Consider the following 15580-nt stretch of genomic DNA (forward strand, 5'->3'; position numbering starts at 1 on the left):
ATGTTCACTCCAAGAATTATATGTGAACGCTTATAGCAACATGATTCACAACAGCCTCAGACCAGAAATGGCGCATGTCCATCAACTAGTAAATGGATAAACAAAATGTGGTATTCCCGTAAAATGAAATGCTATTTAGACAGAAAAAGGAACAAAATATTTATACCTATTTAAACCTTTCGGATGAACCTCACAAAACAGTATGCTAAGTAAAAGCAGCAATATAAGAGAGAATACATATTGTTATGATTCCTTTCACATGAAATGTTCAGAAGAGGCAAATCTGTAGTGAGAGAAAATTGATTAATGGTTGCCTGGAGGTAGGGGTGCAAATTGCGAGTAAGTACACAAGGTCCTGAGAATGATGGCAGCATTCTAAAATTGAATTATGGTGACGGTTGCATAATTCCATAAATTTACTAAGATTCATGGACTTGCACACTTAAAATAGGTCAGTTTTATGGAATATAAATTATACTTCAATAAGCCTGTTAAAAAACAAAGGATTAGTAGGTTTTTATAGATTCTTACCAACAATTACTTGATGAATTTGCTTTGGTGTCAAAATTAAGCTGCAGTCATGCTTTTCATGGGGTGTGGATGGGTCTGATTTAAGTCCTTTGAGAACCTGTGGAAAACCATTACCCCAAAATTAATTTTCAATATTAGCAAAAGATATTTTAGGAATTCTCATGGTTTCATGAAATGTAAAATATCACACATGCCTTTTTCAGAGCCTTTGTCTCCTTGGATGCTATATTTCTAGTATTCAGCAATTGGTTACATTTGATCTGACGCCGGGCTGCAGATAATTCCTCTTCTATTTCCGTTACTGAGAGTGAAGGTGACTTTAGACCCGACGCTGGCTGTAATCCTATGTCTGTATTGTTATATGAATCCATGCACTGCCTATTGAAATCATAATAAAAACTAACTGAGGGCAAGTGTTTTAGAAAATACAATGGCAAATCCAAACATTCCCTGTAGGGCAGGCTTCTGCTGCCCCACTCAGAACCACTTAAACAGAACAATGCACTAATCTGCATAAAATCTCCCTCCAGGGACTAGACCCCATTCTCAAACACTTCACCAAGGAAGTCACACTCACTCCACCACACCCTAGGACAGCTCACAAGAAATGGCTGGTACTGAGCACAAAACACAAGGTCCTTTGGCTCAATGTAGGAACAACTACGCGGTATAATTTCTGCTTCAAGAGACCCTAGGCATCAGGCTGAGTAAGCCTTATTTGAAACACATCATCTCTCAGTTCCCCACCCTGTCCTATTCTGCTTTCCTTATCTTGTTTCTCCTTGTTTCTGGGGAAACCCCAACCTGAGACATTCCCAAACCAAAAGTAAAGAAGGAAACAACTGCAGAAAAAGTTGTTCAATGTTTTGCTATTCCTATAAATGAAAAGGTCACTTAAATCACTAAAAAGAAACTAAGGAGTAAAGAAAAAATTCTGGCTCTATAGGCACCCCAATCTCTTTCATACTGTTTGAAGTGAACCTTACCTCTCTGCTTGTTTCTGCATACGCACATTTCTTAAATGTTTAATGTATCTGTCATAATAGTTTTCATGTTCTTGCTTTTCAATTCTTTCAAGTTCAGTATATGCAAAATCAGGATCCACATAGTTATATCTTGGAATCTTTGTGAAAATTGTCCTACAAGATGACAAAGTTATGTTAATGTTTTTATATCTGCATTTATTCTATCAGTATTTATTATCTCAGGGGCTAACCACAGAATGGTGAATTGGGCAGATTCTAGTCCTTTCCCTTATATAGCAAGATATTATTACACACAGAACTAGAATAATATCTAATATTCTTCCTAACCAAATTAGAAAAAAAACTCCTAAGGTCACTAGAATACAATGGTGACTACCCTAAAACCACTCTTGAGGAATTCATAAAGTAGGCAATTTCAAGAGTTTTAGGTTTACACATGGGACTAGATCTGAATTTGACTAGTGTTTCCTAAGAGTTGACTATATTTAGATGACTGTGATCAAAATTAGAAAAAAAAATGCATAATAATAAATCCTTTTGTTAAACACCTTACTTTTTTATAATCTCAGAGTTCATATAATAACCATCAATGAACCATACACAGAAACCAATTCACAAATTAATCACAACTACTTTATATCTCATGTTCACTCATCTGAATTCATGTTGTTCCTTTTGCCCACCATATATTTTCCATAAATACATAAAGTACAATTATTCACATCTTCTGGCCTTGGGCTGCCTCAATTCTCATCAAATTGTATTAGTCATTAAGATTCTCGCCCTCAAAAATTGACTCAAGTATGCACTTATTAGTCATACAGTCAAATAAAATTTAACATTTCCCTCTGTTTTCAACAAGTCCTCTATGGTTACACAGTAAGATAACTTTAATTGAATGAGAGACAATGAGAGTGAAATAAATGCTTTTCTATTCAAAGACAGTTGTTGAAAAGACTCTCGAGAACCAAAGCAATCTTGAGAAGAAAAAAGCTGGAGGCATCACAATTCCAGATTTCAAGATACACTACAAAACTATACTCACCAAGACAGTATGGTCCTGGCACAAAACCAGACACATAGATCAATGGAAAAAACAGAGAGGCCAAAGATAAACCCAACTTAATATAGTCAATTAATCTTCCACAAAGAAGGCAAGAATATACAATTAGGAAAAGACAGCCTCTTCAATAAATGGTGCTGGGAAAACTGGACAGCTACAAGCAAAAGAATGAAAATGGACCACTTTATTACACCATACACAAAAATAAACTCCAAATAGATTAAAGACCTAAATGTGAGACTTGAAGCCTAATACTCCTAAAAGAAAACACAGGCAGTAATCGCTTTGACAGCAGTCTTAGCAATATTTTTCAGGATATGTCTCCTCAAGCAAGGGAAACAAAAGCAAAAATAACCTATCTGACTATATCAAACTAAAAAGCTTTTGCACAATGAAGGAAACCATCTGAATAGTATAGGCAACCTACTGATGGGAGAAGATATTTGCAAACAATGTATCCAATGAGAGGTTAGTATCCAAAATATATAAAGAACTCATATAAGACAACACAAAAAAAAACTTTTAATACAATTTAAAAAATAGACAGAGGAATGGAATACTTATTTTTCCTAAGAAGACATACAGATAGACAACAGACTCAAGAAAATGTGCTCAACATCACTAATCACAAGGGAAATAAACCCACAATGAGATATCACCTTACACATGTCAGGATGGCTAGTATTAAAAAGACAAGGGATAACAAGTGTTGATGAGGATGTGGAAAAAAGGGAACCCTCCTACATTGTTGGTGTGAATGTAAATTAGTACAGCCACTGTGGAAGACAGCATGGAAGTTCCTCAAAAAATTAAAAATAGAAATACCATACAACCCAGTAATTCCACTTCTGGGTATTTACCCAAAGAAAACAAAAGCACTAACTCAGAAGGGTACATGCACTCCTATGTTTATTGCAGCATTATTTACTACAGTCAAGATATGGAAGCAGCCCAAGAGTCCATCGACTGATGAATGGATAAAGTAGATATGGGGTGTGTGTGTGTGTGTGTGTGTGTGTGTGTGTGTGTGTGTATACACACTATGGAATCTTATTCAGTGATAAAAAAAAAAAGAATGAAATCTTACCATTTGCAACAATATGGATGGAGCTACAGAGTATAATGCTAAGCAACATTAATCAGGGAAAGACAAATATTGTACAGTATGATTTCATTCAAATATAGAATTTAAGAAAAAAAACAAACGAGCAAAGGGGAAAAAACAGAGTGAGACAAATCAAGAAAGAGACTCTTGGGGCACCCCTGATGGCTCAGTTGGTTAAGCATCTGACTCCTGATTTCACCTCAGGTCATCATCTTATGGTCATGAAACTGAGCCTCCTGTGAACTTCCATGTTGGGTGCTTAAGATTCTCTCTCCCTCTCCCACTGCCTCCACCTGCCACTCACCCTCACACACACTCTCTCTCTCAAAAACAAACAAACAGACGCTTAGAAACCAATCTGATGATTACCAGAGGGGAGATGGGTGGAGGGAGGAGTTAAATATGTCATGGGGTTTAAGGAGTACACAGGTTGTGATGAGCACCTGGTGATATGTGGAATAGCTGAATCACTATCCTGTACACCTAAAGCTAACATAACATTATATGTTAACTAGCTGAAATTAAAATAAAAACTTTAAAAAAGGAATAAACTTCATAAAATACCTCTTTAGCTTTCAGTAGGTGATGTTTTTAATGTGCAAAATAGAAGGGACAAAATTATTATGCAAATAAAACATTGTTCCTCATTTATTTATTAAAAAAATATTTACCCAGTGCCTACTATAATGCCTGGCACTCCTCTAAGCATAGGACATACTGCAGTAAACAAAAGTTAGACAAAAGCTCCTAATTTATTATATTGTCAAAAATCATTAAAGAAATGCATTAATAAATAAAATAGCAATTACAGTTACCAATAATTTATTTCTTTTTAATGCTTATGTATTTTGAGAGAGAGAGCATGAGTGCAAGCAGGGGAGGAGCAGAGAGAGAAGGACAGAATCCCATGCAGGTTCCATGCTGTAAGAGGAGACCCCAAGGAGGAGCTTGATCCCATGGACCGTGAGAACCGGAGCCAAAATCAAGTCTGGCACTTAACCAACTGAGCCATCAAGTGCCCTGTTACCAATAATTTAACACATCATGAAATTTCATTACTTAAAATTACTAACTGCTAACCAGAAAATAACTAAATTTTGTATTTCTATTAGTATGGAAAAGAATAATATGAGAAAAATAATTTTGGTCATGAGATCAATAGGAAACGCTCAGCCTTCAAAAAAGTATCTGGCATTTTTTAGTACATATGATTAAGACTGATTTAGACAGAAAAAAAATATTAATATTACATTAACATATGTCTATACAAATATATTTGTGTAAGCATGGGAAAGAACTGAAAATAATACATAAAACAGTGTTTCCAAAAACTACTTCTGTATGGGTTGGAATACAATTAGTCAGAGAGAGGAAGGAGTTTTCCTTCATTATACTACATTATTATTTAAAATCAAGTCTAAGTGATTTTTTCACTCCTATGTTTCATGGTACTTGTCAAACAAAAAAGAGAGGGAGAAAGGCTGGTATGCACAAAATCTGTAAAATGAAATAATAAGACAGACTATATAAAAACCCAAAATTTTCCAATTGTGGAAAATAAAACAATTATGACCTAAAATCAAATGATATTGCAAGAAAATGGTTATACAATTAAGTGAGCTTAATGACACACCAAAGGTAAAGAGACAAGCAGAGAAACCCCAGGGATATCACTTAGTTTAGACAGTTGATAGTAGCACACAAGCAGGCAGAAAAGAAACTCATTTCTATCTTCAAAGTATAAAAACCAGGATGCATGGGTTTCTTCTAAGCACTTGGAAGGCAGTAATTTCTTTGGGGTTTGGATGGATTTTAACTGAGGTCTAACATCACTTTTGATCCTCACTGTTGAAGGTTTTAGTTCAATTTGGGGAAGGTTGATGATGACAATTATGATGCTTATTTTTATCTTAGAGAAACTGAAGCTGTTGGCCATACTTCATGAATAGGACTACTCTGAGAACTTGATCTATTTCTAAAAGTGATTATTTCCATTATTCTATACTTGTCAACAGCATATTTAAATAAGCATCTGGCAAACCATTCACTCCCTGTCAAGCACACAGAGAGGTGATAAGAGGTTAGACAAAGCAAATACAGTAGCATTCAAGAACCATCTCCTCCAATGTAAAACAAAAAAAAAAAAAGAGAGAGAGAAAGAAATTATTACCATTATTACTGTCATCATTACTTTGTTACAGCAAGAACTGCATTGTTGGTAATTGTGCCTTTCAAAATTTCAACTTTTTAATACAGCACGTTACCTGAAATGTTTACGCTGGTCTCCAGACCTGATACTTGCAGCTCGATCATTGGGAAAGGCTATCAGTGCATTCTTCATTGACTCTTTATTTAGGTGATGACTGTGAAGGTGTGTCATCGGTGATTGAAGCATTGCAACAGGTACATGGTCCTTCAATTTTGGCAAGTCTCTGACCACAAACTGTCCCATAGGATTACTGACCAAAGCAGATATACCTTTTATAGAATTGGATATTAAGTTAAATATGGTTCTTTGAATTTCAGCTGTCCAAATAATTTCAATGTATTAATACACTACACCAGTGGTTCTAACTTAAAATTAAGTCTCTAAACAAACACGTTCAAAAAAATACAAATAATTCATTAAAAACATTTTTATTTGGGGCACCAGAGTGGCTCGGTCAGTTGAGCATCTGACTTCAGCTCAGGTCATGATATCACACTCTGAGTTTGAGCCCCGCATTGGGCTCTGGGCTGACAGCTCAGAGCCTGGAGCCTGCTTCAGATTCCGTGTCTCCCTCTCCCTCTGCCCCTCCCCTGCTCATGTTCTGTCTCTCTGTTCCTCAAAAATAAATAAATGTTAAATAATCTTTTTAAATGTTTAATGTTTATTTATTTTTGAGAGAGAATGTGAGTAGGGCAGGGGCAGAGAGAGGGACACACAGAATCCAAAGCAGGCTCCAGGCTCTGAGTCGTCAGCACAGAGCCCGGCACAGGCTTTGAACTTATGAACTGCAAGATCATGACCTGAGCTGAAGCCACAGACTTAACTGAGTGAGTCACCTAAGCACCCCTACAAATGATCATTTAGCAAATGGACCTACACAAAACAATTCTGCAAAATAATGCATGCATAAGATATAAAACATAGTAACTTGAAGGAATGGGTTAGCCCATATGACACAAGTTTTCATAGATTAAAAAGAGCTGACTATCAGCAGTTTCATATGGTTCAATGTATAAAAGTTAATTGAGTATTATATGAAACAGCAGCAACACGAAAATCCATGGAGTGGTCAAAATTAGTTTATATCATATTATAGACTAAAAAGAAAACTTCAAACATAAAAACCATTAAAATATGTAAATTTTATAGATCACTAAACCAGTGCTATTCTAATTTTAATCCTCAAAATGGCAACATCAGCAACTGCTGGGGACATGTCAGAAATAAGAATTTTGGGGTTCTAACAAAGACCTACTTAATCATTTCTGGGGGGGCGCCTGGGTGCCTCAGTCTGTTAAGCATCCAACTTTGGTTCAGGTCATGATCTCACCAACCGTGAGATCGAGCCCGACGTCAGGCTCTGTGCTGACAGCTCAGAGCCTGGAACCTACTTCAGATTCTCTCTCTCTCTCTGTCTCTCTCTCTCTGTCTCTGTCTCTCTCTCTCTCTCTCTCTCACTACCCCTCCCCCACTCACGCTCAGTCTCTGTCTCTCAAAAATGAATAAATGCTAAAAAAAAAATCACTTCTGGGATATAGGCCAGTGGTACCTATTTTAACCAGTCTTCCAGAGGATTTTGATGCATTCAAAGGTAAGACCACAAGGTTAGACTACATGTGATATATATATAGCTAAGCAATCAGTGTGTTAAGATAATCCTATATAACCTTCATTAGAAAATTTAAAAAAAAAAAGGAAAGGGTCAACAATAGCTTACCAGGATTAACTTTCAACACAACTTTCTTAGTGGAAGGTTTGCAGACACTCTTGAAATACAAATATAATTGATGAAAAGGTTTCAGCGATGCAGACTGCAAATTTTCATCAGCCACTGAGCCAATAATCTCTATCAATTGCTTCACTTTAAAGACTCCTACTTGATGTGGAATGAATGAACATATCACATTCTATAAAAGAAAAAGTAACCAAATGCTATAGGCTGAATGTCTGTGAACCCCCCAAACTCTTATGTTTAAGCCTAATGTCCAGTGTGACAGAATTAGGAGATTGGGGCCATTGGGATGAGATTGTCACAATGCTCTTATAAAAGAGGCCCCAGTGGGGGCGCCTGGGTAGCTCAGTCGGTTAAGCATCTGACTTCCGCTGAGGTCATGATCTTGCCGTTCCTAAGTTCGAGCCTTGTGTCAGGCTCTGTGCTGACAGCTCGGAGTCTAGAGCCGGTTACGGATTCTATGTCTCCCTCTCTCTCTGCTCCTTCCCCACTTGCACTCTGTCTCTCTCTCAAAAATAAATAAACATTAAAAAAAATTTAAAAGAGACCCCCCACAAAGCTCCCTAGACCCTTCTACCACGTAAGAATACAACAAGGAGTCTACCACCAGGAAGAGGGTCCTCGCCCAACTCTACTCGTGCCCTGATCTAGTACCTCTAGCTTCCAGAACTGTGAGAAATAAATTTCTGTTATTTATAAACCATGCAATCTATGGTATTTTGTTATAGCAGCCCAAATGGATCCTAAAAAATAATATTCTACTGCTGGAAAAAGTAAAAAGCAAATAAAAAAAATGTTCGTAAAATTTTACAGAGAAGTAGTTCATCATCATGATATAAAAGTGGCTTAGAAATAACATACATGGCATTGAGAGACATTTAAGATACATATTATTGTAAAAGTATTTGAGGAAAAAAATTAAGAACAATGGTACTGAAGCCCTTGAAGGACAGCAAATTAAGGGTCTTCAAATACCAACTCCTCCACAAACAGGAAGAGACCACTGGAGTAATTGTCAAAATCAACTTCACACAAATTTTAAGATTACCTAAAAGCTTATAAAAATAATCCGAGAAGTATTTATTTAAGAAAAAAATATCTGAATCTGTGAAAGAATAACAGGCTTCGTGGCATTTTTAGACACTATAATCCAATGATCCTATTCCCAGGTTAGTGTTGACTTTGAAAAAAGAGCCTTGCAACTACGGCAGCTGTAAAAACCATAAGTCGAGCAGACAGGAGGGAAAAGAACGGGTTTGGAGCTCTCCAAAGCCCCATCCCCAAACGACTATCCCTATATGTTTGGTCTAGAAACTAGCCAAAAAAACTATCATAAGGGTATAACTTTCATTGACCTGATTTAGGGCTCATTCTTTGTGAACAACTCCCACCCCCTTCACCTCCCAGCCCATTAAAAAATCAGCAGCAGGACGCCTGGGTGGCTCATTTGGTTAAGTGGTTAAGTATCTGACTTGGGTTCAGGTCATGATCTCACGGTTTGTGAGCTCGAGCCCCACATCTGGTTCTGTGCTGACAGCTCAGAGCCTGAAGCCTACTTCACATTCTGTGTCTCCCTCTCTCTCTGACCTTCCCCAGCTCACGCTCTCTCTCTCGTTCTCTCTCTCCCTCTCTCTGTCAAAAATAAATAAACATTGAAAATTTTGTTAAAAATCAGCAGAAATTGTTAAACAGAATAAATTGAGGTAGCATTACCATTTAAGGCTAATAAGAGGCAAAACGAAGCAAAACAAAAAAGAAAACACGGAAAAGAAAAATAACAAACACACAAAACATTCAGAGGATATTTGAAAAGCTCTGACATATTCTTGGGAATCTAGGTGACAGTTTACATGCCCAGGAAAATTTTGAGAAAGCTCCAATTTCTCACTTTGGGCTCACGTTGAGACGCTGTACAAGAAAGAATGCAAGGCCAAAAAGTTGTAAACTACCTGACAGAACAATGAAGATTTGCCCCACCCAATACACTTACACAAAAGCTCTTGTCAAAGGCTGTGAGACTTAGTGAGTCAAGGAATTTAAGAGAAGCTCTGCCAATCATTCACTGATCCTGAAATTAACTACGATTCTTGACTGGCTGCACATAACAAAGAAAACCACCTTTACAGACTCAGACTAAAAAAAAATAAATAAATAAAAAGAAACCACTAAAGACAAAGAACAACAGAAATAAATAGCAATGATAAGAAATCTTGGGGGCTATTTGATTTCCAAAGTTGCCAATTAATATCATTTAAAATGCCCAGTTTTCAACAAAAAATTACAGGACATGAAAAGAAATAGGAAAATATAGCCAGAACACAGAAAAACTGCAATATATAGAAACTTTGCCTTGAAGAAACCCAAATGTTACTTATCAAAGAGTATAGGTGGACTATTATAAATATGCTCAAAGGACTAATGGAAAGTATGTCTAAAGACTTAAAGGAACAAGTGGGACTACATCAAATGAAGGCTTCAGCACAGCAAAGGAAACCATCCACAAAATGAAAAAGCAACCTATGGGATGGGAGAAAAAAATCACTCATTAATCACCATCACTCAACATCACTAATCATCAGGGAACTGCAAATCAAAACCACAATGAACTATCCAGTCACACCCATCAGAATGGGTATTATCAAGAAGAAAGAACAGGTGTTAGCACTCTCAACAATAGCCAAAACATGGAAAGAGCCTAAGTGTCCATCAACGGATGAAGGGATCAAGAAGATGTGGTTTATCTATACGATGGAATACTATATGGCAATGAGAAAGAAGGAAATCTGGCCATATGCAGCAACATGGATGGAACTCGAGGGTGTTATGCTGAGCAAAATAAGCCAGGCAGAGAAGGACAGCTACCATATGTTGGCACGTATAGGAGGAACTTAACGGAGGACCGTGGGGGAGAGGAAGGGGGAAATAGGGTGGGGAGAGGGAGGGAGGAAAACCATGAGAGACTCTTGAATGCTGAGAACAAACTGAGGACTGGTGGATATGGGGGTGAGGGGAAGGGGGGTGATGGGCATGGAGGAGGGCACTTGTGGGGATGAGCACTGGGTGTTATATGGAAACCAACCTGACAATAAACTATTAAGAAAAAAAAGAAAGGGGCGCCTGGGTGGCTTAGTCGGTTAAGCATCCGACTTTCGCTTAGGTCATGATCTCGCAGTTCGTGGGTTCGAGCCCCAAGTCGGGCTCTGTGCTAACTGCCAGCTCAGAGCCTGGAGACTATTTCAGAGTCTGTGTCTCCCTCTCTCTCTGACCTCCCCTGCTCACGCTGTCTCTCGCTGTCTCTCTCTCTCTCTCTCTCTCTCCTAGAAATAAATAAAAATAAAAAAAAAATAAAAAAAAGAAAGAACAGTTGTTGGCAAGGATGTAGAGAAAAGGGAACCCTCATATAATGTTGGTAGGAATGTGAAATGGTGCAACTACTATGAAAAACAGGATGGAGATTCTTCAATCAATCAAAACTAGAACTATCATACAGTCCAGCATTTCCACTTCTGGGTATTTGTTCAAAAAAAAATGAAAACACTAATTCAAAACATCCAAAACACTAATTCACTGCAGCATTAATTACAACAGCCAAGACACTGAAACAACCTGAGTGTCCACCGAAGGATGAAGAGATAAATAAAATATGGCATACGTATACAATAAAATATTATTTACCAATAAAATAAGAACAAAACCTTGCCATTTTCAACAACATGAATGTACTTTGAGGGCATTATGCTAAGTGAAATAAGTCAGAAACAAACAAACAAACAAAAAACAGATACCATACGAACTCACTTATATGTGGAATCTAAAAACAAAAACAAACCAAAAAAGCAAGCTCATACACACACAGTACAGATTGGTGATTACCAGGGCAAGGGGAGGGGGGATTGGCAAAATGGATGAAGGGGGTTAAAGGGTACAAATTTCCAGTTATAAAGTAAATAAATCATGAAGATATAATGTACAGCATGGTGAGTATAGTTAATACTGCATCACATATTTGAAAGCTGCTACAAGAGTAAATCTCAAGAGTTCTTATCACAAGAAAAAAAATCATGTTACTATGTACGGTGATGGATGATAAAAAGACTTATTATGGTGATCATTTTACAATACATACAAATGTCATTACGTAGTACACCTGAAACTAAGATTATATAACAATTATATCTCAATAAAAAAATTAGAAAAGGTATGAAAACATCTCACAAAACAGAGACTATCAATAAAGTACAGAAATTGTTTAAAAGAACCAATATAGAGAAGGAAATATGGAAAACTCACAAATATGCAGAAATTAAACAATATACCCCTAAGTAACCAATGGGTTGAAGAAATCTCGGGGAAATTAGAGAATATCTTGATTCTGAGATACCTGGACATTTGTATGTAAGAACAAATCTGGACCTCTAAATAACACTATATACAACTCAAAATGGATAATACATTTAAATGCATAAGCTAAATTTCTTAGAGGAAAACACAGGTACAAATCTTAATGATCTTGGATACTGTAAAACTACTAAGATATGATACTAAAAGCACAAGTGACAAAAAGAAAAACAAGGATAAACTGGACCTTAATTAAGCTTCAAAACTTTTGTACCTCAAAAGACAAAAAAGAAAGAAAACAGCCCACAGAATGAGAGAAAATGTTTGCAATTTACATATCTGATAAAGGACTTGTATCCAGAATACATAAAGAACGTTTGCAATTCAACAACCAAAGGATAGATATTCCAATTAAAAATGGGTAAATAATATTGTATTAGTTTCCTATTGTTACAATAACAAATTACAAACAACTCTGGGGGCTAAAACAGCTCAGTTCCTTTTCTTCTACTTCTGTAGGTCATAAGTCTGACTCAAATCTCAGTGGACCAAAACCAAGATTTCAGCAGGACAATGTTCATTTCTGGAGGTTCCAGGGGAACATCTATTTCCTTATCTTTTCCTACCTTCTAGACGCCATCGCATTCCCTGGCTCATCATCCTTCCCTTCCATTGTCAAAGCCAGTAATGAACATGCAAATATTTTTTACAACACATCACTCTGTTACTAACACTTTTAATGCCTCCTATTTCCAATATTGGGTCCACACAGACAATCTAAGATAACCTCCCCATTTTAGGGTCAACTGATTATCAACATTCCTTCCAATTAAAACCTAAATCCTCCTTTTGCCCTGGAACACCACACAGTCGCAAATTCTACAGATTAGGATATGGACATTTGTAACTGGCTATTATTCTGACTATCATAGACAAGAATAAACATTTCTCTAAAGAGGATCTACAAATGCACAGTAAGCATATGAAAAAACGTTCATCATCATTAGTCACAGGGGAAACGTAAATGAAAACTGAAATGATAAGCCACTTTGGGCCTTTGGATATAATCAAAAAGAAGGATATTAACAAGTATGGGCAAAGGTGTGGAGGTATTAGAACATTAGAACACATACTCATTACTGGCAAGAGTTGTGAAATGGTACAATTTCTTGGAAAACAGTATGATAGTTCTCAAAAAGTTAAACAGAGCTATCACGATTCAACAATTCACTCACTGGTATATACTGAAGACTACTGCAAACCTGTCCACATGAATGTCTAGATGTTTTTTTTCTATTTCTGTAAAGAATGCCATTGGGATTTTGACAAGGATTATAATAAACTTGTAGATGACTTTGGGTAGTATAGACATTTAAAAATATTAATTCTCCTAAACCATGAACACATGATGTTCTTCTCTTTATCTGTGTCTTCTTTAATTCTCTTCATCAACATTATTAATTTTCGGTGTGTAACGCATTCAGCTCTTTGGTTAAGTCTATACATAGTATTTTATTCTTTTCACTTCTAATGTAAACGTAAAAGGTTCTGAATAGCTAATTCAATTTTTAACAAAAAGAACAAAGCTGGACACATCACACTTCCTGATTTCAAACTATATTACAAAGGTATAGCTATGAAAACAGTATGGTATTGGCATAAAAAAGACATATAAACATATGAACAGAACAGAGAGCCCACAAATAAATCCATGCATTTATAGTCAACTAGACTACAACAAAAATGTCAAGAACACACAGGAGAAGAAAGACAGTCTCCTTAATAAATGGTGCTGGAAAAATTCGATATCCACATGAAAAAGAAGAATGGAATATTATTCAGCCTTTAAAAAGAAGGAAATACTGGGGCACCTGGGTGGCTCAGTCGGTTAAGCATCCAACTTCAGCTCAGGGCATGATCTCATGCTTAGTGGGTTCAAGCCCCTCATCAGGCTCCGTGCTGACAGCTCAGAACCTGCTTCAGATTCTGTCTCCCTCTCTCTCTGCCCTTCCCCTGCTTGTGCTCACTCATGCTCTGTCTCTCTAAATACCCATTAAAATTTTTTAAATAAATACATACATAAACAGAAGGAAATCCTGACATTTGTGACAACAAGGATGAACTTAGAGAACACTATATTAAATGAAATAACCCAGACACAGAAAGATAAATAGTGCATAATCTCACTTATATGCGGAATCTAAAGAAGTTAAACTGATAGAAGCATAGTACAAGGTGGTTACCAGGGGTGGGAGGGAAGGGGAAGAGGAAGATGTAGGCCAAGGGGTACAAAGTTTAGTTCTGCAAAATAAGTTCTGGAGATGGTGACTACAGTTAACAATACTATATTGTATACATGAAATTCATGAGATGGTAGATCTTAAGTGTCCTCACCATAAAAAAGAATTCATAACAATATGAAGTGACAAAGATGGTGAGGATAAAATTGAGGAAGTGTAGAGCAAATATAAAATGCGTATTTACTGTCATATCCCTTCAGAACACTTCAATCTGTACTAAAAATTTTAAGTGTTTCCTTTTGTTTAATTACATACTTTGTTTCTATAGTAAAAAAAAAAAAAATACACACATACACAGGAAAATCTGTCCATACAAAAACTTGTACATGAAAAAAAAATCTTGTGTATGAATGACATGAATGTTTATGGCAGCATTATTTCTAACAGCCATAAGGTGGAAACAACTCAAATGCCCGTCAACTGATGAGTAGGTAAACAAAAAGTAGTATACCCATACAACGGAATATAATTTGACCATTGAAAGGAATAAGGTATTGATACTTCAACAGTGATACAACTTGAAAATATAATGCTAAATCAAAGAAACCAAACACAAAGTCCTTATATTTTATGGTTATATTTATATGCAATGTCAAGAACAGGGAAATTTATAGACCTAGAAAACAGATTCGTGGTTGCCACGGGCTGAAGAATGAGAAGAAGGAGTGACTGCTATTGGACATAGGGCTTCTTCTTGGGGTGATAAGAATACAGTGCAGTTAGTCTAATGGTTGCACAACTTTGAGAATATACTAAATACCACGGAACTGTACATTTTAAATGTGTGAATTTTATGGTATGTGAATTATACTTCAATAAGTTAGTATTTCAAAATGAATAATCTTGAGGCACCTGAGTGACCCAGTCGTTTAAGCATCTGATAACTGTACATTTTAAATGTGTGAATTTTATGGTATGTGAATTATACTTCAATAAGTTAGTATTTCAAAATGAATAATCTTGAGGCACCTGGGTGACCCAGTCGTTTAAGCATCTGATGTTTGGTTTCAGCTCAGGTCACGATCTCATAGTTCATAACATAAGGCCCCACATCGGACTCTGTACTGACAGTGTAGAGCCTGCTTGGGATTCTCTCTCCCTCTCTGCCCCTCCCCCACTCACGCGCACGCTCTCGCTCGCTCTCTCTCTCTCTCAAAATAAACAAACATTTAAAAATAAAATTAAATAAAATAAAATAAGGGCACCTGAGTGGCTCAATTAACCATCAGACTTTGACGCAGGTCATGATCTCACGGTTCATGAATTTAAGCCCCATGTTGGGCTCTCTGCCACTGGCACGGAGCCCACTTCAGATC

At 36.7% G+C, this 15580-nt stretch overlaps 1 protein-coding gene across 1 annotated transcript in view; it reads right to left on the reverse strand.

Annotated features, from left to right (window-relative positions):
• CFAP47 (cilia and flagella associated protein 47) overlaps nucleotides 1-15580 on the reverse strand; it is a 500885-nt gene that overhangs the window by 456100 nt on the left and 29205 nt on the right. The window contains exons 9-13 of the mRNA XM_039256279.1: nucleotides 7612-7801; nucleotides 5950-6163; nucleotides 1518-1670; nucleotides 720-909; nucleotides 532-628 (exon numbers count right to left, since the gene is read on the reverse strand). Of these exons, the coding sequence (XP_039112210.1) occupies nucleotides 532-628; nucleotides 720-909; nucleotides 1518-1670; nucleotides 5950-6163; nucleotides 7612-7801 (844 nt within the window). The remainder of the gene's footprint in view (nucleotides 1-531; nucleotides 629-719; nucleotides 910-1517; nucleotides 1671-5949; nucleotides 6164-7611; nucleotides 7802-15580) is intronic.

Source organism: Hyaena hyaena, unplaced genomic scaffold, assembly GCF_003009895.1.
Source record: "Hyaena hyaena isolate Hyena2069 unplaced genomic scaffold, ASM300989v1 scaffold_12, whole genome shotgun sequence".
NCBI lineage: Eukaryota > Metazoa > Chordata > Mammalia > Carnivora > Hyaenidae > Hyaena > Hyaena hyaena.